At 49.9% G+C, this 26,584-nt stretch overlaps 1 protein-coding gene across 1 annotated transcript; it reads left to right on the top strand.

Moving 5' to 3' along the window:
* The first annotated feature begins 2,432 nt into the window (after window positions 1-2,432).
* Window positions 2,433-13,423, top strand: Trappc3 (trafficking protein particle complex subunit 3). The gene is made up of 5 exons (XM_057785573.1): window positions 2,433-2,595; window positions 10,421-10,518; window positions 10,767-10,866; window positions 11,642-11,824; window positions 12,699-13,423. Exons 1-5 carry the CDS (start codon window positions 2,554-2,556, stop codon window positions 12,816-12,818), a joined length of 543 nt encoding a protein of 180 aa, XP_057641556.1. The 5' UTR covers window positions 2,433-2,553; the 3' UTR covers window positions 12,819-13,423.
* The last annotated feature ends 13,161 nt before the right edge of the window (window positions 13,424-26,584 follow it).

Below are 26,584 nucleotides of genomic sequence, written 5' to 3'. Positions count from 1 at the left end.
ACAGGGTTTCTCTGTGGTTTTGGAGCCTGTTCTGGAACTAGCTCTTGTAGACCAGGCTGGTCTCGAACTCACAGAGATCCGCCTGCCTCTGCCTCCCAAGTGCTGGGATTAAAGGCATGCGCCACCACCCCTAGCTTCTTCTTTTTTTTTTTTTTGGATTTTCGAGACAGGGTTTCTCCGTAGTTTTTTGGTTCCAGTCCTGGAACTAGCTCTTGTAGACCAGGCTGGCCTCGAACTCACAGAGATCCTCCTGCCTCTGCCTCCCAAGTGCTGGGATTAAAGACGTGCGCCACCACCGCCCGGCTTTTTTTTTGTTTTTTTGAGACAGGGTTTCTCTGTGGTTTTGGAGCCTGTCCTGGAACTAGCTCTTGTAGACCAGGCTGGTCTCGAACTCACAGAGATCCGCCTACCTCTGCCTCCCAAGTGCTGGGATTAAAGGCGTGCGCCACCACCGCCCGGCCTTCTTCTTTTTTTTTTTTTTCTCGAGACCTGGCCTCTTGTAACCCAGGTTGGCCTTGAAAACACTGTGTAGCTGAGGATGGCTTTGAGTTCCTTATATTCCTGGTGCCTCCTTTTCTAGGGACCAGGAGATGAGGATAGGGAAGGGCTGTCTGGTTTCCTAAATGTCTTACTCCCTAGAGGTGATGGGGAGGGATGAAGTTCAAGAATAATAGAAACAGTACTGAGAACTTGGGGCCTGCTGTGTAGGGAGTTTTGTTTGGTTTGGTTTGTGCAGGAGATGAAACCCAGGACCTTGCCCATACAAAGCATGCATCCACTCCTGAGCCATATTCCCTCCCCAAGGAGTTTTTAGATTTCAGCCTGAGCAGGGATGAGACCTAATAGATCAATACACAAGCCCCACCCCCACCCTTAATTCAAAACTGATGACTGAGGAGATGAGTCCCAAGAGTCCCCAAAGCGAAAGCAGGGCCGAGTGCTGGAATCACCAGAAGGCTGTGAGATAGACAGGGAGAGGCGCCACCTCCAGTCAGTCCAGAACCGCCCTGCCTGACTGGGTGGGGTCAGGCGCCTGGCCTTGACAGTGACTCAGGTTTCTGTGGGCAGCCAAGGCAGCCTGCTGGGAGGAGCCCAGACCCACAGACGGGCTGGCCAACTGCAGTCTTCACCTCAGCTGTCCTCTCTCCTGGGAATGGAAAAGGCTCTCTCTAGCTGTGCTGGCCTCCCAAGGCTACAGACCCCTGCCTCTGCCCTCTTCCCAGACCCTCACGTCCCCAGACCATCACTTTTTAACTCCCTTCTGAGGTCATGGCACAGGATGGAGAGTCAGAGATCTCTGCCTCTAGGGAGGGCCCCAGAATGCCTGTGCCACAGGGAGGAGGGTATAATAATGATTGGCCCTCTACCCTCAGGGAGCCCCTCCAGTCTTCTCCGAGCTTGGCTCGCTCAGTATCTGGATAGACCAGTTGTCATGGTGAAGGCCGGGTGGTGGGGCACACTGTAGTATACAGCCGCTGTGGGGTCAGGCAAGCAGGCTGAAATGAGAAGGCCGTAATCCCCAACACAGTACCTTCAGGGTTGACCACTAAGGAGAGATGACTGGAGCCCAACCCAAAGGGCTGTGGGCAGCGATTATAGGACTTGGCCTGGGTGATGGGGGAGGAGGATTTGGTCAGCTAGCACATTCCTCAATGTTTGTTGGGCTGTGTTTTGATATGTTAGGCTGTGTTTTGATAGCGTGGCTAGAAGGGAATCCCATTTACTCTGCCTTTTCTGTGCCCGGGATCTGTGCTCGTATCTCATCGATCTTTGCAGGCACCTGGCCTCAGATGGCAGGCCTGGGATTAGAACTCGGCACTGACTGGCGTCTTTGGTTTCTGGGAACTAGGCAGTGTAGCTGTTTTAGGGAAGGGAGCGTGAGAAAGTGACAAGCGGGCTTTATTTCAAAGACGGGCGCATTAGGCCACAGGTGGTAGGATGCAGGGGTGCGCTGCGTTTGGGGCTTGGGAACAGATGGCAGTTTAAAGAGAAAGTCATTAACCTAGCCTGACACAGAGGATGTGGTCATTCAAACTTATTATAATGAACTTAGATCTCTGTGTGAGCCATTGCTAGTTTTCCAGGACGTCCTGGGAGCTTCTGGAGCTGAACTGCAGGGACAGACGAAGCCAGTTCAAAACAGGGACTTTCCAAGACCAATCCGGGAGAGAGGAATTCGCAGCTTCTCAGAGCCAGTCGTGGGGGAGGGAAATAAGGACACGCTGTGGACAATTAGGACTATCATAAGGTGCGGATGCCACCTAGCGGCCAGAATGACACAGGCAGGCCGGAGCCCGAGGCTCTCGGGGAGCTGCAGCGCTCTCTGAACAATGGGCGGGACTTCCGGAAGGACAGTCGGGTGCTGTTGTCGAACTTTGGTCGGCCGAACCACAAGTCCCATAGTGCTCCGCGCCAGACTGCGCAGGCGCGGTGAGGCGGGGCCGGTCAGTCCCAGAGGCTTAGGGGCCGCGGCTGGGTTGAATCAGTGTCTGCTGGGGTCTGGGATCTGGGCTGTGACGACGTGAGGCGAGGCGGCGTTGCGCAGTGGACACCATGTCGAGGCAGGCGAACCGTGGCACCGAGAGCAAGAAAATGGTAACTCTGAGCGCATGACCCGGTGGGCCGGGCGGAATCGAAGCTTCCTGGGAAAGGGCCTGGTGCTGGCGCTCCGAGAGATTGTCAGAGGGTCCTGGTGTGAACTGTGGGGTGGGGAGATCCCAAGCCGGGGCAGGTTGGAGGACCCCTGAGTTTCCTCCCCTGCTCGAGATCGAATGCAAGTCGGTGCTAGACCAACAACAACGGTAGCAATCAGTAACAGACTGATCTCTTCCTGTGTGATTTAACCCTACCAGGTGGATAATGTTATGGCCTTTCACGGCTCGGGAAGGTTGTGTGATGCCCAATTTTACACCGAGGAAGGGTTAGGATTTGAACCCATGCCTCTCCACCTCCAGAGTGAATATTTCAGACTACCGAGTACACAGTCTCTCACTGTGCCCTGGACTAGCTTAGGTAGTGGCCTTGTCAGAAGGGAACTTTCCGTCTGACACATTAAGCGGTGACCCCTCTAATGGTTGAGAGGAGAAGGGAGGATTGCTGTGCTTCCTTTCCCATGCTGGGAGTAGTGGGACAGAATATAATCCCCAAAGGCTGGGCTGGGTCTAGAGAGTAAGGTAGATAGCAGTTTTTGCCAAGCTAAGAGACTTTCTTAGCATGTGTTCCTTTTCTTTATTGTACCCGTCCCCTCCTCCTCCGGGTTTCTCTGGGTAGCCCTGGCTGTCCTAGAACTTGCTCTGTAGATCAGGCTGGCCTTAAACTCAGAGATCCGCCTGCCTCTGCCTCTTGAGTGCTGGGATTAAAGTTGCACCACCATCAGTGGCTTCTTTATTTTACAGAACATTCCATGCCATGGCTTTGTTTTGGAATTGAAAACTGAGCTTCTGGGGGCCGGGATGTAGTTCCAGTAGCACAAGTTGGTATAGAGTGTCTGTCTGCCTAACATATCCAGGGCCCCAGGTTTAATTCCCAGCACCACATAAACCAGGCTTGGAGCCTGGCAGTGGTGGTGCCCGCCTTTAATCCCGGCACTCGGGAGGCAGAGGCAGGTGGAGCTCTGTGAGTTCGAGGCCAGCCTGGTCTATAGAGCGAGTTGCGGGCTAGGCTCCAAAGCTACAGAGAAACCCAGTCTCGAAGCAAACAAACAAACAAACAAAACAACAACAAAAAACAGGCTTGGTCACGAATGCCTGTAATCCCAGCCCTGGGATGGTAAAGGCAAAAGGGTCAGAATTCAGGGTCTCATCCTCAGCCAGGGTGGAGGCCAGCCTGGGCCTCCTGAAATCTTTTTTAACACACACAGACAAACAGTGAGGTGGAGGGGGAGTCATAGCGGTAGAGAGTGTCAGGTTGGCATGTAACTCAGCGGCAGCATGCATATGCTAGACACTTTGAGTTCTGTCTTCACCAAAGCCAGCTGGACAGTCTCAGGCTGCGTGCTGCCTCTGATGAGGGGACCTTGGTTCTCCACTCTAGCCAGAATGATTAGATTCCCTGCACACCTTCGCATCTGATACCAAGAACAGCCACCATGGATGGAAACTCTCTTATTGCAGGCTAGTTTTTTGTTTGTTTGTTTTCTTTGAAATCAAATTATTTATTTTTTTATGTGCATTCATTGGTGTTGGTATGTCTGTGTGAGAGTGTCAGGTTCCCTGGAACTGGAGTTACAGGCAGTTGTGAGCTGCCATGTGGATCCTGGGAATTGAATCTGGGTCTTGTGGAAGAGCAGTCAGTGCTCTTAACCACTGAGCCATCTCTCCAGCCCTCCAGACCTGTTTTTTTTTGTTTTGTTTTGTTTTTGAGACAGGGTTTCTATGTCTTTGGAACCTGTCCTGGAAATTGCTCTGTAGACCAGGCTGGCCGCGAACTCACAAAGATCCACCTGTCTCTACCTCCCGAGTGCTGGGATTAAAGATGTGTGCCACCATCACCTGGCTCCAGGATAATTCTTAACCTTTTCTCTCTCAGACCACTTTTGAGAAACCAATGGTAGCAATGAATCATTTCTACACAAATACACAAACTTAGTGATGGAAGCTGGGTTTGATCCTAGCATCCTAGCACTGTAAACATAAATGCAAAAATATTACATCATATGAATACACTTGTTTGCATCTTCCAGGGATTTGTGGGTCTCTTAATATACTCTGTGGATTACAAGTTGAAAATTGCTTTCAGGGAACTGAGGATGTAGCTAAGCAATACAGAGAGAGAGAGAGATTGATTCCTGAAAGAAGTAACAATAGTTGAAGACAGTGTTGAGCTAGAAAACAATGTCAAGTTGGAAGAAGTACGTATGTGTTCCTTGGCATTCTTTGTTGGTCATTAGTTTCCTTCGCTGGACGTGGGGACAGTGGCACTAAGATCAGACACGATAGTGTTAAATTTAAGGGACGGTGTTTCTTTGGTAGATAGTGTTAAATTTAAGGGACGGTGTTTCTTTGGTAGATAGTGTTAAATTTAAGGGACGGTGTTTCTTTGGTAGATAGGAGCAGAGATATGTATTCATTAGTCTTCATATCTTGTTTTCTCCTGGAATCAGTACTGATATTGTTGTTTCTGTTTAATTTTTTTGAGCCGGGCTCTCTCTGTATAGCCCTGGCAGACCATAAACTCCCTCTGTAGACCAAACTGGCCTGGAACCCACAGAGATTCAGCTGCCTCTGCCTCCCAAGTGCTGGGATTAAAGGTGTGCGTCACCTCCTGTGTGTGTACTCGAAACAAGGTTTTCCTATCCCAGGCTTGCTTCCAACTCCTGTTTCTCCTGCCTCAATTTCCCAAGTGCTAAGGTTGCAGGCATGTGCCCCCATACCTAGATATTACCTTTCTTTTCTTGCCTGGGTTTACTTATTTACTGGGGGATGTCTTAGTTAGGGTTACTATTGCTATGATGAAACACCATGACCAAAAGCAACTTGGGGAGGAAAAAAGGGTTTATTTCATGTACAGTTCATCATCAGAAGTAGTGAGGGCAAGAACTTAGAGGCAGGAAGGAGCTGATGCAGAGGTCATGGAGGGGTGCTGTTTATTGGATTGCTCATCATGGCTTGCTCAGCCTGTTCATTTTTAGAACCCAGGACCACCAGCCCAGGGATGGCATCATCTACCATGGGCTGGACCCTCCCTCGTCAACCGTTAATCAAGAAAATGCCCTATAGTGAGATCTTAGAGAGACATTTTCCCAGTTGAGGTTCCCTCCTTTCAGATGACTCTAGATTATGTCAGGTTGATATAAAATTCGCCAGCACAGGGGCTGTGCCACAGTATTTGTGTGGAGGTCAGAGGACAGCCTGAAGTAGTCAGTCTCTCTCTTTTCACCGTGTGGGTTTGGGGGACTCTAACTTATGTAATCAGGAATGGCAGCAGGTGCTTCTGCCTATTGAGCCAACGTACCTAGAATTGACATGCTCCTCTTTTCTCTGTTGGGAGCAGTACCCCTCTAGTTGCCCTCTTCCAGGGAGCCCAGCACGTAATTACTGTATTTCACATAAACCTTCAGATGTCTGATGCCTGCTGTTTTCAGTCCAAGCTAACAGAAACAGTCCATCTGGGCCGGGCGGTGGTGGCGCACACCTTTAATCCCAGCACTCGGGAGGAAAGGCAGGTGAATCTCTGTGAGTTGGAGGCCAGCCTGGTCTACAGAGTTAGTTCAGGACAGCCAAGACTCTTACGTAGTAAAACCCTGTCTACAAACAAACAAACGAAACAGTCTATCTGTCCAGCAAGCTTTCCCTGAGCCCCAGCTATGTACAAAGCTCCTTGTTAGGTGCTGTGTTAGATACGGAGAAGAAGCCCTGGACCCCACCATTAGTACGCATGTGTAATGTGCACTGAAATGTTCTCCACAACAGGGATATTGTGCTGGCTGGGACTGGGGCCTGTTTTATTGCTTCTTTGCTCTCTCATGCACACATGCGTGCACATGCACACACATACATGCATGCATGTACACACACCCAGTGCTGAGGACTGAGCTCAGAGCCTAAGCACATGCTGGGCCAGGGCCCACCACTGAGCACCATCTTCCGTTTCTTCTTTTTTCTGAGCACCAGCTTCACATCTTTTGAAAGTTTTTTACTTTAATAAGGTAGTAGACACGCTGACATCATAGGGCTATCCTGAGGATTAATTGAAAATGTATGTAGCCGGGCGGTGGTGGCTCCAGCCTTTAATCCAGCACTCAGGAGGCAGAGGCAGGTGAATCTCTGGGAGTATGAGGCCAGCCTGGTCACAGAGCTAGTTCCACGACAGCTAGAGCTGTTACACAGAGAAACCCTGTCTCCAGGGAAAAGAAAAAGAAAAAAGAACACTGACAGTACACAAGTGATGTTGTCGGCTGGCTGTCTTTGCGTACAGTCGGGTCTTCACACAAATGCCACCTTAGTGAGCCTTCCCTGACATACCACAGTCCCACTTCTAATTTATTTTATTTACTATTTTATGTGTGTGTGTTGCCAGCATGTATGTCTGCATACCCTGTGTCGTGTGTCTGGTGCCTGAGGAGGCATTGGATCCCCTGGGACTGGAGCTATAGACAGTTGTGAGCCTCCAAGCCTCCATGTGGGAGTTGAACGCAGGACCTCTGGAAGAGCAGCTATTGTTCTTAACCACTGAGCCATCTCTCCAGCTCTGCACCACTTCTGTTTTAGAAGTATAAAGACCTGCCGGGCGATGGTGGCGCACGCCTTTAATCCCAGCACTTGGGAGGCAGAGGCAGGCGGATCTCTGTGAGTTCGAGACCAGCCTGGTCTACAGAGCTAGTTCCAGGACAGGCTCCAAAGCCACAGAGAAACCCTGTCTCAAAAAACCAAAAAAAAAAAAAAGAAGTATAAAGACCTTTAAGTTACACATTCATGTTACTCGTTGTTCTAGGCTAGGTTCATAACTGAGGCTGAAGACAGACTTGCGTATTAACAGAAGATGTGGAGACCCTGAGTCAGGACTCCGTTCCCAGATTCCAGGCACACCTGTGTTGTGGACCCTCCCTGCCTTTTCTTACTGGTGAAGGGGGGGAGCTGCACGTTAGTGTGATTTGCATATGATTTGGCAATCATGGTGGGTGGAGGCTCTTGGAGTTCATCCAAGGACCCATTAATAGTGGAAGGAAAGCTCTCCTGATTTAATGCACTCGCCGACTCTCCGGACTGGTAACTGCTGGAGTGCCTCCATCCATTCATGCTCAGGCCGGTCTAGTGCCAAACCCTTGACTTACTAAGAAATCATTCCTCCTTAATAGCTTCCTTTCAGTTGTCATGTTTGGCAAATGATCTCCTGGAGATGCCCTGGTCTGACTGTTTTAGCTGAATTCAGAGAGCCTCCTGTTCCCCAAATTGATTTTCTTTGCCTCTAGTGCGTCTAAGACTTGTTTTAATTGAGGGGGCTTATTAATATTGCAGTCGTGGGATGGAGTGGGTAGTGTGCCTGGGATACTTTTGGGTGTTGCCCCCCCAGATTCCTTTTTCAGTACTTAGCTGTTTAACCTTGAGCTGATCGTTCCTCATTCTGGTCTCAGTGTCTCTTCTGAATTGATTCTTACCTTATTCTGCCTTACTGAGTTTTTATGAGATAATGAAAGGCAGCCTGTTCTGGATAGGCGTGATAGCTGATACTTTGGATTCTTCCCTCAGAAGTCTTGAAGTCACAGAGTGACTTCCTCCACCCCTGACAAGCCTCTCTTCAGAAGGGAGTGGCGGGATGATAATCTTGATGGATCGATTGATTCTTGTTGTTGCTGAGCCTTATTTCCATGGGAATCCATTGGACTAAATGTGCTGTTAATATGTTTCTCGGGGATGGGCATGTCCCTCAGCAGCAGAGTGCTTGCCTGACCTGTCCAGCGCCCTGGGTCTGATCCTCAGCACCACAAACAAACACACTTCTCACTTTAGCTCCAACAGTGCCTTGTCTGCTGCCAGCAGCAGTCCTGGTGTTCTTATTCTGGTATCACATCCTTACAGGCATAAATATTCTTAAAATGTTCAAAATCACTTATCAAGAAAATGTCCCTACAGACAATCTGATGCAGGCCTTTCTTTCAACTGAGGGTCCCTCTTCCCAGATAACGAAGATGACGAGAGACTAACCAGCACAGTAATAGATAGAACCCAGTTTGGATCTGTCTTGTGTCCCAGGAATACAGAATGCGTGGGCTGCTGAGATGGCTCGCTCGGGGTATAGGTGCTTGCTGCCAAGTCTGACAGCTTGAGTTTGATCTCTGGAGATGAGACCATGTCGTAGAAAGAAAGAACTTACCCCCAAGCTTGTCTTCTGACCTGGCACACATGTCCTCTGCACACATGAGTATGTGCACGCACACACATATAATGTAATTAAAAATTTTTATTATTATTATTGTTATTATTTTCAAGATAGGTTTTTCTGTGTAGCTCTGGCTGTCCTGAAACTTGTTCTGTAGACCAGGCTGGTCTTGAACTAACAGTTCTGCCTTTCTCTGACTCCCAAGTGCTGGGATTAAGGCATGCGCCGCCACCACCCGCTTGTGTATGTGTGTGTGCCTGCATGAGTCTATGTGCACCATGTGCATGCTGACACAAGAGGGTGTTGGACCCCTGGAAATGGAGTTATAGGTGGTTGTGAGCTACCAGATGTGGGCCCTACCTAAGGAACAAAATCTGGGTGCTCTGGAGAAGCAGTAGGAGTCTTTAACTGAGATAGTCCCCCCTCCAATATTGTATTCTTCTTATTTATTTATTTATTTATTTGTTAAGATTTATTTATTTAGCCGGGCGGTGGTGGCGCACGCCTTTAATCCCAGCACTCGGGAGGCAGAGGCAGGCGGATCTCTGGGAGTTCGAGGCCAGCCTGGTCTACAAGAGCTAGTTCCAGGACAGGCACCAAAAAGCTACAGAGAAACCCTGTCTCGAAAAAACCAAAAAAAAAAAAAAAAAAAGATTTATTTATTTATTATGTTTACAGTGTTCTGCCTGCATGGCAGGAGAGGGCACCAGATCTCATTAAAGATGGTTGTGAGCCACCATGTGGTTACTGGAAATTTAGCTCAGGTCCTCTGGAAGAGCAGCCAGTGCTCCTAACCTTTGAGCCATCTCTCCAGTCCATATTGTATTCTTTTAAATTTATGCACTTTTAAGAAATATTTTAGCAGTTGTCAAAAGGATCATTAATTTCTCCCCATGTTGGTGACTTTGAGGAGAGACTGTCTCCAGGGTAACGGACTCTCTAGGACTTCCTTCCCTGAAACCCAGACTGTCCCTCAGTTGCCAGCTCTTTCCATGAGCATCAGAGAACCCAAGCCTTGGTTACAGCTTAGCTTCATGCCAGAACCCTCTAAGGGCTGGTTCTCAACCTTCCTAACGCTGTGACCCTTGTTGTGGTGACCCCCAACCATAAAATTATTTTCATTGCTACTTCATAACTAATTTTGCTACTATTATGAATCGTAATGTCAATCTCTGTTTTTTCCAATGGTCTTAGGCCACCCCTGTGAAAGGGTCATTTGACCCCAAAGGGGCCATGATTCACAGGTTGAGAACAATTGCTCAAAGGCATGGGGAAGCCATTGGTCACACCTGCCAACACACAGAGGCTTTTACAGAATCCAGGGAGTGGCTGTTCTTCCCTTTCCGGGTTCAGGTGACCCACCTGTGGCAGATTGCGTTGGCAGAGGCCGCCTTTGGGGTTAGAAGATGTGCCATCCCTAACCAGTTTGTAGTGGGTGTGGTTGCAGTCCTGTCACGCTGGCCACTCCACAGGCGTGAGATCCTTCAGACATAGGCACCGGCTGGCCTTTGCTTGGCATCCAGGAGTTGTGGCCAGGCTGATCCAGACCCTCACTGACCTCCTCGTGCTGCCGGGTCCTGATGGCCTTCTGGATCTCTTTCAGAGTTCTGAGCTGTTCACCCTGACCTATGGCGCTCTTGTCACCCAGCTGTGCAAGGACTATGAAAATGATGAGGACGTGAATAAGCAGCTGGACAGAATGTGAGTGAGCCTCACCGCAAGAGGCAGCCCAGGCCCCCAGCACACCGAGTGTGTGCTGGCCTGTGAAGCCAACATTTGGGTACAGGTTCTTCTGAACTCGTTTATGAAGGTGTTTGGGCATTATCCCCATTTTCTTCTTTAGCCTACAACAGTCTTAGGTTTAGATATAAGATAATTTGTTTATACGTAAGACATTATGTAAGACATTTTGACCCCCTTAATGGTCTATTCTCTGATTTCCTTCCAAGGGGTTATAACATTGGAGTCCGACTAATTGAAGATTTTTTGGCACGCTCAAATGTTGGAAGATGTCATGACTTTCGGGAAACTGCGGATGTCATTGCTAAGGTCATTTACCTGGGCCACCTGTCCCTGCTGAAGCTTGCCTTTGGGAGACACTACCTAACACTCTCCCTGCTCCCTAATCTCCCGAAAGGCTGATTAGGCAGCTCTCTGAACCAAAGAAGCCTTTCTGGTGGTTTGGAAATAACATTATGAAAGAGGCGAGAGTGGTTGGGGTTTCTCTTGTGCGTTACAGCCCCACTGTAGTGGAGTAGTGGCATGTACCTGTGACCCCATCTGGTCATCTACATACTGAATTTTCCATCAGCCATCGCTATGTAGCAAGACCTACCTACAGACAGACAGAGCCAGCAGGTCTGTCTGTCTCACTTAAACTACAGCCCGAATTCCTCCATTTTGAAAGTGTAGCAGAGTATCCAGGAGGTTTGAGAGTGTGGAATTTGGGCCAGATATGATTTAGGCCTTTAATCCTAGCACTGAAAAGATACGGGTAGGATGATCACTGCAAATTTAAGGCCAGTGTAGGCTGCATAGTCAGCTCCAGGCCAGCCTGAGCTACATTGTGGAACCCTGTCTCTAGGAAACAGAAATAAAGCAAAAATAACTCGTTAGAGGCAGCTGCCCTTCCTGTGAGACGCAGGCGGACAGTGAGTTAGCCCGTCATTGTGTGATGCCCGAGGGGAGAGACGGAGGGGCACTTCTCTTCCCCAGATCCCTATAGAGGTCCGGAGGCCACAGTTTGTCCTGAGTGACTTTTGCCGACTCCTTCCCAGTTGTGTAGTTCTGTCCCCTTCCCACAGAGCCGTGTGTTCCCTGACAGGTGGCATTCAAGATGTACTTGGGCATCACGCCAAGTATCACAAATTGGAGCCCAGCTGGCGATGAATTCTCCCTCATCCTGGAAAATAACCCGTTGGTGGACTTCGTGGAACTTCCCGATAGCCACTCATCCCTTATTTACTCGAACCTCCTGTGTGGGGTGCTGCGGGGAGCCTTGGAGATGGTGAGTGCAGCTCTCTCCGAGCTTGGTGCTGTTTGGTCAGTGCTTGTCTGAAAGGCTTTGGCTTCCCCAGCCCCTTGCTGTCCAAGGCCGTAGTGCAGCTGAGACGGGATCCAAGGCAGACACCTTCCTTCCTGTCACGCTCAGTGGAGAACAGCCATTCCAGGGGTTTCCTGGGCCACAGTCCTAAGTGGACCGAGACCTTTTTCTTTTCTTTTCCCTCTTTCCCCTCCCTCCCTCCCTCCCTCCTTCCCTCCCTCCCTCCCTCCCTCCCTCCCTCCCTCCCTTCCTCCCTCCCTTCCTCCCTGAGACAGCCTCACACCAGTCCTAATTAGCTTAAGACTCAATGTGCTCAATATATGTGGACCAGGCTGTCTTCGATTTGCCTCCAGCCCCTTCCTCTCAAGTGCTGGGATTACAGGTCAGTGACATCACATCCAGTTTGAGGCCACTGTCTTCCGTGTTAGAATATTGGGGCTGGAAACCCTGTCACTGTGGGAATTTGTCATTTCAAATAAATTGTTTGGAACTGGGCAGTGGTGGCCACACCTTTAATCCCAGCACTTGGGAGGTGTAGGCAGGCTGATCTCTGTGAGTTCAAGGCCAGCCTGGTCTGCAGAGGGAGTTCCAGGACAACCAGGACTACGCAGAGAAACCTTGTCTCAAAAAACAGAAAACAAAACAAACAAACAAAAAGTTTGGAAGTTTCATACATTTACATAGTTTATATAGTGAGTTTTTGTCATTCTCTGTCTCTCTGTCTGTCTCTCTCTCTCTCTCTCTCTCTCACACGCACACACATCCACGGGCATTTCTGATCTGGCCTCACCCTGAGGTTTCCTCAGGCTGTGGTTAGACATCTACCTCTATTCCTCAGGTCCAGATGGCTGTGGAGGCCAAGTTTGTCCAGGACACTCTGAAGGGAGATGGTGTGACAGAAATCAGGATGAGGTTCATCCGGCGGATTGAAGACAATCTCCCGGCTGGAGAAGAATGAGCAGCTCTAGGACTTTGGGGCAGCCGGGAGCAGTGCCTGCAGGGATGAGCAAGGTGGGCGCTCCCTCAGCCTCGGAACTCAGTGACTTTGAAGCCGATGTTATATATTCTTCTAACCTTATTTCCATTCTCCATGCTAATAAAGAGCGGACTGGTAGTTTGCTTGCCGTACAAGTATGCACCTCAGAAGGGGGGTTCTCTGCTCACTTCCCTTCAGAGGGGCAGGAGGTACCTGCCCTTGACTGGACTACGAGAGTTCGAACCATTTTACATTCCTGTGAATTTTCCAAAGCAAAACCCACTTTGACCCCATGAAGAGCCGAGCCTGACACATCTAACGCTGAACTGTCACGACCCCATTGGCAAATGGCTGCAGGGAGCCTTGGGTTGTAGGGGAGGGAGAACGCTGGGAAGGGGTAGGTAGGAATTGTTGGCTGTAGTGACACGCTGTAGTCTTGCCAGGCCACGGAAGCCAGTCATGCCGGAAGCACCGGCTTCTGGGAAGCCACCCAGGTCTCATTCCTCCCTGCTGTTTGGAGGCAACATCTCCTCTTTTTACAGAGGGTCCATCCTTTTTTCTTACAAATTCATCAATAAAGAGACATTCTTGAGTGAAATCCCCGTCCTGTCATGTTTTCCTTCTGCTCAGCATGTGGAGTTTGAGGAGAAAAGAACATGTGAGCCCTGGTGCTGGGTCCTGCTCACAGCACTCAGGCAGATGCTGGGTCTGTTCTAAGTACATTCTGGTTGATAATTCTGTTTTCATGGGGGGAGTCAAGGTTAGGCTGCTTGAGGTCACAAAGTTGTCAAGTAGAGGGACACCAGGCTTTGAAGCGAGGACAGACAAAGGCCCTGTTCTTGACTTGTTCTGAAGCCGGGGTTAGCTCCAGGGTAGCACTCGGGGTTAGCAGATTGGGGTTAGCTCTCAGGTTAGCTCTAGGGTAGCACTCGGGGTTAGCTCTGAGTTAGCAGTAGGGGTTAGCTCTCAGGTTAGCATTTGGGTTAGCTCCAGGGTAGCACTTGGGGTTAGCTCTCGGGTTAGCACTCGGGGTTAGCAGATTGGGGTTAGCAGTTGGGTTAGCACTCGGGGTTAGCAGATTGGGTTTAGCACTCGGGGTTAGCTGTCGGGTTAGCTCTCGGGGTGAGCACTTGGGTTAGCTCCAGGGTAGCACTTGGGTTAGCTCCAGGGTAGCACTTGGGGTTAGCACTTGTAGCTTGGGATAGCTTTACTTTGGATGCTATCTCAAGAAATAAAGAAATAAAAACCAAAAACAACAAAAGACCTCAAACAAACAAAAAACCTTGTTTGCAAGAAGATCTAAGTTGCCCAGGCTGGTCTTGAACTGTGATCCTCCTGCTTCAATCTGCTGAGTAGCTGAATATAGATGTATTTCACCAGAGCTAAATGGGTGTTTAAAATTATCTTGTGTGTGCGCGCGTGCATGTGTGCGTGCACGTGTTCACTGACATGCTGTGATCTGCTGTGAAGATCAGAGCACAGCTTTGTAGAGTTGGTTTCTGTCGCCCCCTCCCCTGGGTTCTGGAGATCAAATGACTGTCAGGTGTGTGTGGCATCAGGTGCTTTTTATCCCGAGTCATTTTGTTGGCCCCAGATATGTTTGTGGGTTTTTTTAAGTGCTTTAAAACTGATTTTTGTGTATAGGTGTTTTATCTGCATGTGAGCCACACAGTGGGTTCTTGGAATCAAACTGCAAGCCTCTGGAAGACCACCCAATGGTCTTGACCTCTAAGCCTCTCCAGACCACAGGTAGCTTTTAAAGGAAGGAGGCAAAGGTTGTCTTAGACCGGTTCTTTGGGACAGTTTAGGCCTTGAACTTGGAGTTATTGGGAAACTGGACTCAAGGTTTTCCTCAATAGGCCTGAAGAGAACCAGTTACAGGTGCATAGGGCTGGAAACATGGCAGGATTCATGAGGACAGGATCAGGGTTCTAGGCCCTCGGCAAGGAGGTGGTTTACACAAGACTTGGCTCCCAGCTGGGCCGGGCTCAGGGAGTGATACCATGGTTATTTCCCTAAGTTGAGGGAGGAGGCTTAGCTTCTACCATCCCATCCTTGAGGCCTCTTCCCCACTTCCCCTAGATACAGCTGGGCGCTTTGTTTTGGCAACTGGAATGCTCCCACTCAGCATACATAACGCCGGGGTCTGTCACTCCAGATTCGAATGAATGAACGAAAGGGGCGGGGCGAGGGGATGACAGCGGGTCGGCAGGAAGAGCTCTGTGGTACACGTCAACTGCCCTGCCCTTTTCCTTGACCAGGGCTCTCTGATCCTTTCCATGCGCTGCGTTCTGCTTCCCAGCAACCGTTTCAGTCTGAGGTTTTGGATATTTCCTTTCCCAGGAATAACTTAAACATCATGGGGCTTACAAGCTGTGGGGGGAGCAAGGCGTCCTCAGTGGTCCTTCCCACCGACAGGCCCGCGGTTGAGTGGTGTGCACACCAGGGGTACTAGAGGAAAGAGGGGCTGCTCCCACAGAATAGCTGCCTAACTCCCCTCACCTGGTGTTCACCCCTGTAGTTAATGGACTGTTTTTCGGGCACCCTCAGCTATTCCTCCCTCCCTCCCACCCACAGTGCACCGTACAGTCTCTTCCAGCAAGAAGAGACACAATGGAGGGCTCTTGCAGGAAATGCTGGCCAGTCGGGGCAGTTGTGGGGCTAAAGGACAGCCTGTAGGTCAGGCTGGTTGGGCAGAGCTTTGCAGGAGTCACACTTTGCAGTCTTTAGCCACCAGAGGTCTCCAGATCACCACCTCACTGTCCCGGGAAGTGATTGTTTGGACTCTTGTTTTTGTTTTTGTTTTAATTTGCTAGAAGATGCACCTGATGGAATAAATCTTAGAGGCTTGCCAGAGCTTGGAGTAGCCTCCTTCTCTAGTTAACCCCAGGACCCAACAACAAAGCTCACATGGCCACTAGGCTAATCGTTGACCTGCTAAACTCAAGGCATTGGAAGACTCTATTGGCCAAGGCTGTCTGGCAGCTCACACTCCAAAGTCAGGCTGGCCTCCTGAATTGTACAAGCTGTCTCTGAGCCCTCCCTTAACCAGTCCCCCTTACTTCCTGAGTGGAGTCCAGGGCCCCAACCCGGGACCCTGATGTAACAGTCCTCTTCCTGCCCCAGACCCCACCTCAGTGAAGTCTCCAAATTTAGGCTACACCTCCTGGGAGCTTGGCTTCCCTTCCATTTGTGCTGGGCATCCAAGTCCAAGAAGTGACGGCAGCAGAGGCCTCAGGAGCTGAAATCGCATTAAGTAAAATTAAAATAGTCTCCTAACAAGTAGTTCATTGTGGCTGGTGGGAGGTGGGGGTGTAGGGAAAGCATCCTCCGTCCTCCTGGAGCTTAAGTGCTACCATGTGCTGTTCCTTGGAAGCCAGTGCTGGTGGGAGGGGAGGGTGGCGGCGGGCGGAGACACGCTCTTACTGCTGTTACCGCTCCTAAGCCTTTGATGTAGGGCCAGGCCTGACCCCAGGACAGCCGCTGGCCACTGCTAGGGGAGCAGTGGGGTGCAGCACATTCCTGGGGGCAATTTACACTCTGGCAGGAGTGGAGGAAAGTTTCTACTGTGGGGAAGGGAGGGGGTACTGCAGTAAAGGTTGGGGGAAAAGTGTTGTAAAGAGCCCTGGAGGGAGCCAACGCACAGGGCACAGGGCAGCAGCCTCTTGCTAGTACCTGGCTCTCTTACCTGGCTTAGGTGGCGGTCTCCTCCAGGAAGCTTTGGATGGTATTCAAAGCCCATTCTTACCATACAGTCTAGCACAGGTTAGCCCAGGGAGTGCAGGGAGTCAACCGTTCTTTTCTGATGGTTCTGGCCGGGACTGTCAGCTAAACCAGCATCACCAAATGAGTTGGACCAGAGGAAGGGCTGAGAAGAGAGAGCACATGCGAGCATGGACAAACATGGTCTGTAACACTTGCTAACATGTATGACAGAGTGGTTGTTTGCCAGTGCTGGATAGGCCAGTCCAACTGAGCATTAGGACAACCTAATTACTATTCCATGTCGCAATAAGAAACTGAGATACATGCTGATACGTGGTAGATGCAGGACTTGAACGTTTCACTGTCTAGTACGTGTCTCTTATGTGTTTGTGTTTCTTTGTGCTTGTTTGAGTGTGAACCTTTTAAAATTTTAGTTTGTATTTTACTGTAGCAGGGTTTCATGTAGCTCAGGATGGCTCCAGGCCTCAGGCTCACCATGCTGCAGGGATGACCCTGAACTCCTGGTCCTTCTGCCGTCAGCTTTCAAGTGCTGCGATTACAGGCATGTGCCACCACACTCAGTTTGAATATTTCCATTTAATAAAAATGTAACCTGGGCAGAAGTGGTGCATTCCATTAATCCCAGCGCTCGGGAGGCAGAGGCAGACAGATCTCTGAGTTCGAGACCAGCCTGCTCTACAGAGTGAGTTCCAGGACAGCCTCTGGTCTACACAGAGAAGCCCTATCTCAAAAACAACAAACAAACAAAGAGACTAGGAAAAGGGCTGGAGATATGGCTCAGAGGTTAAGAGCACAGACTACTCTTCCAGAGGTCCTGAGTTCAATTCCCAGCAACCACATGGTGGCTCACATCATCTATAATGAGATCTGGTGCCCTCATACATACAGGCAGAACACTGTATACATAATAAAAAATAAATCTTTTTAAAAAATAAGACTGGAGAAAATGTAGATTCAGGCCAGCAAAATAGTTCCGTGTGCATAGATACCTGCCACCTGCTAACGTGAATTTGATCCCTGGAACTCACATGCTAAGAGAATCAGTTCCTGAAAGTTGTTCTCTGACCTCTACACATGCACTGTGACACACAGGAGTGTGCACATGCATGTATGTACACACACACAATAAAGAAATGTAAAGGCCAGAGGGCTGGAGAGATGGCTCAGTGATCCAGAGGACTGGAGAGATGGCTCAGTGATCCAGAGCTCTGGCTGCTCTTCCCGAGGACTTGGGTCCAATTCCCAGCACCCTCATGGAGCTCACAACTGTAGCTTCGTTTCTAAAGAGGTAAATCCCTTTTCTGGCTTCCACAGGCACCACATATGCCCATAGCACACAGATTTACATGTAAGCAAAATACTATGCACTAAAAAAAGTTTAACAGAGCAGTGGTGGCAAACACTTTTAATCCAAAACTTGGGAGTCAAGGCTACACAGAGAAACCCTGTCTCAAACAAAACAAAATAAAACAAAAAAACAAAAACCAGGAGTTAGGTACCAGAGTTCCCTTTCCTGTCACCTGTATTGTGTGGTTTACAGTAGTCTACAACTCTAGCTTACAGATACACACACACACACACACACACACACACACACACACACACTAGATGAAAACAGGGGATGAAGAGATGGGTCAGTAGTTAAGAGCACCGGATAGGACCTGGGGTCAGTTCTTAGCACCCACAGAGTGGCTCACAACCATCTATAACTCTAGTCCTAAAGGAGTCTGATGCCCTCTTCTGGCCTCCTTGGGCACTGCATTCAACTGCACAGGCGTATATGCAGACAAAACACCCGTACACATAAAATTAAACAAGCAAACAAAAATTGAACCAGGCAGTAGTGGCACACACGTTTAATCCCGGCACTTGGGAGGCAGAGGCAGGTGGATCTCTGTGAGTTCGAGGCCAGCCTGGTCTATAGAGTGAGTTCTAGGACAGGCTCCAAAGCTACACAAGAGAAACCCTGTCTCAAAAACAAACTAACAAATTGCTGGGTGTTAGTGGTAAACACCTTTGATCCCAGCATTTGGGAGACAGAGGCAGGTGGATCTCTGTAAGTTCGGGGCCAGCCTAGTCTAAAGAGTTCCAGGGCTACCCAGAGAAACCCTGCCTCAAAAAACCAAAACCAAAACAAGCAAAGCAAGTGATAAACAAGTTCCAGTTCTGCCATTTGTAGCCACTGGACTGCACATCTGGTGTGCATGCTGGGCCTCTGTGTTTTCAGGGCAAGTGGGAATGAAAACACCTACCTTGCTGTTTGGAAGGTGAAACAGAAAATATCTGGGCTTTTGGCATATACAGAGTTTTCCCTAGTTGGCAGTTATAATTACTACGGGTGTCACAGGGGAAGTGTCTCGCAAAGTCACTCTGGATATATGAGTGTGGCAGGGTTGTGAGAGGGCAGTCTTGTGAAGATGCTATATCTGTCTATGCTGCTCATCACGGTATCCCCAAGCACCTTGCATAGCTTCTCAGTGCAAAGTATGCACTCAGTAAACGTCCACTGACTGGGTGCTGACTGTATGGCTGTGGAAAAGGTTCTCAGAAAGGGGAGTGTATGGGTATAGGTCCACAGTGTGATAGTTTAGTGGTGGAAGGTGACCTTGGTGGGTTGGAGTCAAGGGGCACCACAGAGTCACACCATCCACAGAGCTCACATGGGAGGTTTATTGGGGGGAGGTGCAGAGGCAGCCTCTGAGGAGAGCAGAAGGAAGGGCTTGCCTTTGATCAGGGACACAGCGCATGCACACAGGGAGAGTGCTTTACTTGGTGACTGCGGTAGCTGGTGTCGCATCTTGGCTGCTGCTGATTACGCATCCTGCTTGGTCCCCGAGAGCAGGCCAGTAAAACACCTGAATGCTAGCACACAGGACCAGGTGCATAGTTCAGGGACTCAGTCCAAAATGCAGATGCGGAGCCAGGGAGATGCCTCAGTGGATAAGGCCCTCACATTTCCGTGGGAAGCCCACATAAATCCATATGGTGCGGGCCTGATAGTCCGGGGTAGATGGTGAAAAAAGCAGGAGACCCTGTTTCCAGCAAGGTGGAAGGCAAGGACTGGCACCAGAGTTATCCTTGGACTTCTATTCCACACCATGGCATATGTACACAGGAGACGTGTGCGCGCACACACACACACACACACACACACACACAGAGAGAGAGAGAGAGAGAGAGAGAGAGAGAGAGAGAATACTTTGTTCAGAAATTGTTTTACTCAAGAATACATCTCTAACCTCCACCTGTCTGTAGGATATCACCTGGCCTCTTCCCCTGGAACAATTGCCAACTTGTGAGAGAGTAGAGGGCCTGCCCCAGGGAGCATGAAGAGAGCAGGAGAGAGAGGAAGGCTGCAGGCAGGTCAGGAGAGAGCAGAAGACAGACTCAGTGGCCATGAGATCTCCCACCCCCGAAGGCCCTCCAGAGCCAGGCCCATGCCTGGGAGCCTCTCTTTGCCTTCTATCCCAACTCACCCCCCACCATCACCCACGCCACTGGGTGGTCTGGGCACATGTGGTCACAGTTAGATGTTGATTGAAGCAAAATTGTTATAAGATTAGGATGGTTAAGGTAACTTTAATTTCCACGGCATTACTGGGATTTTTGAAGCTGGACCTAAGAGATCCCCCGGGGTGAAAGCTGGGAGAATGTGGTAGGTGTACAAGGGGGTCTCCATTTTCCTCAGCTGTGGAGAAACAGGCCCCTCGTAACCAAAATGGCTGAAAGCAGCGTGCAGGAGGAGAACTTCCTAGGAACCTCGGAACCAGGAGTCCGGTCCTCCAGCAGACTGTGGGAGTCTGGGGTGGGCCCTGGTGGAACAGGAATTTACCAGCGCCACACCCCTTTCCTCAGACTATTTGCATGCCCCGGGCCACACATCTGTGCAAACATCCCTCCCCTCCATTTGCCAGACAGAAGGGTGGCAGAGGGGAAAGTCTCCCTCAGGTCCTCCACAGGCTCCAACTGGAATAGCTGGAGATGGGGGGGGGGGGTTACGTTGGTAAAAGAGAGCAAATTTAGAAGGAATGGGAGCAAAGGTCATGGAAATGAGGAACCCTAACACGAACTGTTATTAAATGTTGGTGATAACAATTCCTGACATTTATTGTAATTCAGTGCCTGATTCTTTCTTTCTTTCTTTTTTTTGGTTTTTTTTTTTTTTTTGGTTTTTTTTTTTTTTGTTTTTTGTTTTTTGTTTTTTCGAGACAGGGTTTCTCTGTGGCTTTGGAGCCTGTCCTGGAACTAGCTCTGTAGACTAGGCTGGTCTCGAACTCACATAGATCCGCCTGCCTCTGCCTCCCGAGTGCTGGGATTAAAGGCGTGCGCCACCATCGCCCGGCTTCTGATTATTTCTGAACCATTACTATGCACCAGATTTTTATTAAACCCTTTATTATTCTCTCTCTCTCTCTCAACAGCATTGATTTCTCACAGTTCTGAAGCTGAGTGCCAGAATGGTCAAGTTCTTTGTGGAGCCTTCCAGGCTTACACTTATAGACAGACTTCTTATATCCTCAGATAATGGGCAGTTTACCGACAGGCACAGCGCTCAAGGGGAAGTTCCCTGGGGAGCCAGCTCACTTCCTTCTCCTCTGCATGACCACCGAGTGAGTCGGTTAGCACCCCCCCCCCCCCCGCGCCTCAGTTTTTCCATCTGCCAAGTGGAGACATTAATACCACTGACCTCATAGGTTGCTGTTAAGGATTAAATTGAGTTAATACAGGCAAAGTGCTCACAGAATGTCACAGCCATTAGCACTGTCTCCATAGTGTCCTCCTTTATAGAGGAGAAATTTGAGCTTTGAGAAATGAGGTCACTTGCCCGCAGTCACAGAGAGGAGGAACTGGACTACAGACTAAGTCTGCTTGATCCCTCATCCTGCTCTCATGCCAGCTCAGGTGCTGCCAGGGGCCACATAGGAAGGTTATACACCTGGTCTGGTTCAGTTTTAACCACCCATCCCATCTGATACCTCTGCTCAGGCCTAGAGAAAAAAAAAAACTTAAAAAGTCATTTGTGTGTGTATGTATGTGTGTATGTTTATATGTGTGTATATGTATGTCTATATGTGTCTCTGTGTGTATGTCTTCATATATATGTATATCTGTGTGTATGTCTGCATGTGTATGTATATCTTTGTGTGTGGCTGTGTATGTATGTCTGCATGTGTGTTTATGTCTCTGTGTATATGTCTGTGTGTTTGTGACTGTGTGTATGTCTCTCTGTGTGTATGTCTGTGTGTGTGTTTGTGACTGTGTATATGTCTCTCTGTGTGTATGTCTGTGTGTGCATGTGTGTGTATCTCTGTGTGTCTGTGTGTGTCTGTCTATGTGGAGATCAGAGGCTTGGTTTTCTCCTTCCTTGTTATGAGGCAGACGCTCTTGTTTCTGGCATACATTGTACTCTGTGTTAGCTGGCCCAGGAGCTTCCAGGTGACTCCCCTGTCTCTGTCTGTCACCTCATAGTGCTAGGATCACAGATACATGCCACCACAATTGGCTTTTTTTTCTTTAAAAGTCAAATAATTTGCCGTGCGGTGGTGGCACACACCTTTAATCCCAGCACTTGGGAGGCAGAGGCAGGCGAATCTCTGTGAGTTTGAGGCCAACCTGGTCTACAAGAGAAACCCTGTCTCGAAAAACCAAACCAAAACAAAAGTAAAATAGTTTATTAGCACATAGCACCCTGCAACAAGAAAAAAAGAAGAAAAAAAAGGAAGAAGGAAAGAAGAAAGAAAGGAAGGAAGGAAGGAAGGAAGAAAGAAGAAAGAAAGAAAGAAAGAAAGAAAGAAAGAAAGAAAGAAAGAAAGAAAGGAAGGAAGGAAGAAAATTGCTTTCTGACCAGCATTGGGAAGGAGTAGAGGCAGTGCCTGTGTCCTGGCTGTCTTCCCAGGGTGCACTTCTGATTCGCAGCCCAGGAGAGTGGCCCCCATTCTCACAGCTGCAGAGTAAGGCCTGGGTCACAGGTACCATCGCCCTTTCATCTCAGATGCTGTAGTAAAACTCAACAAGCAGGCGGTGCACTCTCAGGGCTGTCTGAAAGCTCCCTCTTCCCACGAGAGCAGTGATGAGGGCATAAATAGAGGCACAGATAACCCCCATAGACTTCTGTTCGGCTCACACCAGGAGACCATTGATCTTGAGGACTCCCTGATTTTCTTCTCCATGTTCTTTGCTGCTGCCTGTGTCTGTAGCCTCAAGAATGGGTTCTTCTTCCGACAGTACGTGGTTCCCTCCCCGTTCTCCTCCAGAGAGGTTGTCACTGCCTGCTACTTACACCCCACCTCATGAGCCAGACACCCCAGGTACACCAACTTTCTGGTAGGCGTCAGCCCAACAACCTTGAGGGCAGCAGCGACCACCACATACTTTTCTTGCCATAAGGCAGAGAGACGCCATGCAATGGTGTCTTGGTCCTGTGTGGCAGCGTGTCTCATAGTGTACCAAAAAATGCGGCTCAAGGCTCAAAAGTAGTAAGGGCCCCAAGAGGGGCTGGTGTTCATCTGCTTTCGGAGAGAGGCCAGGTACTTTAACTTGTTTCTGTAGAAATTTCCAGATGTGCTGATGCCCTCTCAGTGCCCAGCCACCACCATTCTGCCCAGTAGTACGTGCATAACCACAGTGGTGGCCAGGTGACTGCGCCTCTGCCATCTTGGGCAGCTGTGTGGGAAAGTTTTGTTTTTTCCTTAAATGTGGTTTCAGGGGGCTGGAGAGATGGCTCAGCGGTTAAGAGCACTGACTGCTCTTCCCAAGGACCCGGGTTCAAATCCCAGCACCTACATGACAGCTCACAACTGTCTGAAGATCCAGTTCCAGGGGATCTGACACCTTCTCACCAATGCACATAAAATAAAATTAAATAAACGATAAAAAAATTAAAAAAAAAAACATGGCTTCAGGACTCAAACTTGGGCTGTCAGTCTTGCTTGGGAAACTTTTTTTTTTTCCTGAACTCACCAACCTATCTTGCCAGCCCCAGCTTCTGATTCTTGTAGCTAAGGATATTAAAGCTCAGAGCCAGCCATGGAGCAGGTTGCTAGAGGCAGAACTGACCCACAGATGCCCAGACACCACCAGAGGGAGGCAAAGGTCCCTCTAGTTGTGAGCTGGGCAGTCTGGTCGGGAGCCTGGCAGCAGTTCAGAGTCTCTGGATCACCCAGAACATCTCGGTTCTTTCGGTTCTAATAAACAAAAGGCAAATAAGTGGCTGGACAAGGAGACTACAGCCATGAGGTCAGGGTAAGGCTGTCTCAGCCTCTGGGCAGCAGTCTGGATGCTGGGCAGCTAGAGCCCAAAGGGATAAGGGGCTTTTTAAGCTTAGTGAGTTCTAAGGATATAGAGTCTGGCCAAGGTCAAGGCCCAAATGCGACAGTCATTCCCAGGCTGGTTGTAGAGTACTGGGCAAGGCAGGAGAAAGGGCTCACCAGGAGCGGCGGGTGGCACTGAGTCAGGTCTGAGAGGCTTGGGGGATGTGGAGGGTTTTTTTGGGGGGAGACTCAGGGTTGACATGCCAGTCGGGGTGGGGGGTGGCATCTGTAGTTAAGTGAGGATGTTTGCATGAAGTTCCACAGGAGCCTCCTTCCCAGCAGCTTGTCCCTTATCTGTCCATGTCATTTGCACACTGATCATATGGATCTACATGGATCACAGCAGTCCGTGAAAGAGAAAAGCTGAGGCATGAGAAGCGATTGGTCCCGTGGTATACCACCATGTGGTGGCCCTTGGATGTGAACCCAGACAGGGTAGCTCCAGAGTCTGTGGTTCCAGTGTCAGTCCCCGCCCGCTCTTTAGCTCCATTCCCTTTCTGAGGGCTCAGCCCCCATCTCAATCTCAGCTTGATTTCCACACCATCCAGCCAGTGTCCTCTTAGCTGCTCTGTCCCCCAGGCCTCCTCCCCTTCCTCAAGCAAGGCTTCAGTTTGACTCCCCCCTGGCTGGCCCAGGCCAGGAAGCAAGACCAAAGACCTCCCTGGTAGCCCCCCAATTTGAAGGGTGGGACAGAGCAGGCCCAGGCTTGGGAGTGGGTGGGGGTGAGAGGCCCTGCTGAATAGTGGTGGGGCTGCTGTGTACCTTGGCAGGGGGACAGCGAAGTGGGAGGCCCTTGGAGGGCAGGCAGGAGGGGGCTGGATGACTGACAGCTCTGGGCTCTCTGTTCCTTTTGTTGTCCTGTGAATCCCTCAGCTCCTTCCAGCTTGGAAGAGACACAGGGACCCTCACCCCAACCTCTCCCTGCCTCCCTTCAGTTCATTTAAACCCCTCCATTGCATTCTTTGCTTCCATCTCTTCTCCTGGGGTGCCTCTTCGACCTCCGCAGCCTGGCTACCGACGGTGCCCCAGACTCCAACCACCTGCCCATGGCTGGAAGGACACTTTTCTGTGAGAGACCTGGCCCTGTGGGCCTCTCTGGCTTCTAGAAAACACTGGCTTTACGACGGCTGCTCTCTGGCTCCTGGTTTCCCACCTCAGTCACATCTCTCAGTGCTTCACAGCCGCCCTTCTCTGTCTGGTCTCAGACGGTGGTGGATGCAGCTGACCCACGCTATGTCCCCCAGCTTCTCCACACTCCATGGCAACAAGGCCAAAAGTTGACAAAGGACTCTGTAATACCAACCCAGAGCTTTCCTTTCCCTTCTCGCTCCCCAGAGTCCCTCAGACTCCCTCCACCCTGCTTTTCCTGGGCTCCACCATTCCCAGGCCACTAACTAGAAACTCAGACTTTTTTTTTGTTGACAACTTGGGGAGGAAAGAGTTTATTTCAGCTTATGCTTCCAGGTGACAGCCCATCACTGAGGGAAGTTAAGGCAGACTTCAAGCAGGGCAGGAACCTGGAGGCAGGAGCTGACAGAGACCATGGAGGGGTGCTGCTTTCTGACTTGCTCCCGATGACTTGCTCAGCCTGCTTCCTTCCTTTCTTCCTTTCTTGTTTTGTTTTGCTTTTCAAGACAGAGTTTCTCTGTGGCTTTGGAGCCTGTCCTGGAACTAGCTCTTGTAGACCAGGTTGGTCTCGAACTCACAGAGATCTGCCTGCCTCTGAAGGAGGCATTTTTTAAAAGATTTTTTTATTGTGTATATAACATTCTACATCCATGAATGCCCGCACGCCAGAAGAGGGCGCCAGATCTCATTACAGATGGTTATGAGTCACCACGTGGTTGCTGGGAATTGAACTCAGGACCTCTGGAAGAGCAGCCAGTGCTCTTAACCACTGAGCCATCTCTCCAGCCCCTTAAGGAGGCATTTTTCAACTGAGGCTCCCTTCCTGCACATAACTCTAGCTTGTGTCAAGCTGACATAGTCTAGTCAGCACACAGGGTCTCTCTATGTAGTCCTGGCTTTCCTAGAACTCACTATGTAAAACAGGCTGGCTTTGAAGTCAACTGAGTGCTGGGATTAAAGGCAAGTGACATGTGCCCACCCCCATTGTTAGACACCTTCCCTAACACTCAAATTCTGTCTGTCTGACTACCTCAACTCCTCTCAGAGTTGACCCTCCCTCCGATTTCATGGCTAGCGCGTTGGGCCATCCCAGGACTTCCTGTGACCCTTTCTGTTGTCTGTGCAGGAGCAAAAAGGCTCTTTCAAAGCACAATCCTGATCACTCCAGAGTTTTTCATGGCTCCCCATTTCCCTGAAGGTGTCATCTAACCAACTTCAGCAAGGCCCTTGCCTGCCTTCGTGGCTGCACCCGCTCAGCTCCCTAAGGTCAACCGGCCCATCATGATCTCCTCTTGTTCCCCTTAGTCTTCCTGGCTCAACCTAGGTCACCGTGTTGGGGGAGCCTTGTGTGGATTCCTTAGGAATTGTACCCCACAGACCACTCCATGCACCCCACCCTCTTTTTCAGTGCCAGTGTTCCCTTGACAGGAAGCTGTCTAGGGTCGGGGTCTACGGAGCTCTGAGGCTGCGGGCGGGTTGTGCTGCGGGCGGGGCGTGAGCCCTTGGCTGTGGCTGTGGAAAGAGCAGGGCGGAGGCCCCGCCCCACCGCGCCCCTCCCGCCGCCCGCCCACTCGGCCGGGGCGC

This window comes from Chionomys nivalis, chromosome 11 (assembly GCF_950005125.1).
Source record: "Chionomys nivalis chromosome 11, mChiNiv1.1, whole genome shotgun sequence".
Classification (NCBI taxonomy): domain Eukaryota; kingdom Metazoa; phylum Chordata; class Mammalia; order Rodentia; family Cricetidae; genus Chionomys; species Chionomys nivalis.
Note: the sequence above shows the minus strand (reverse complement) of the source record. Positions and strands in the feature narration are given on the sequence as shown.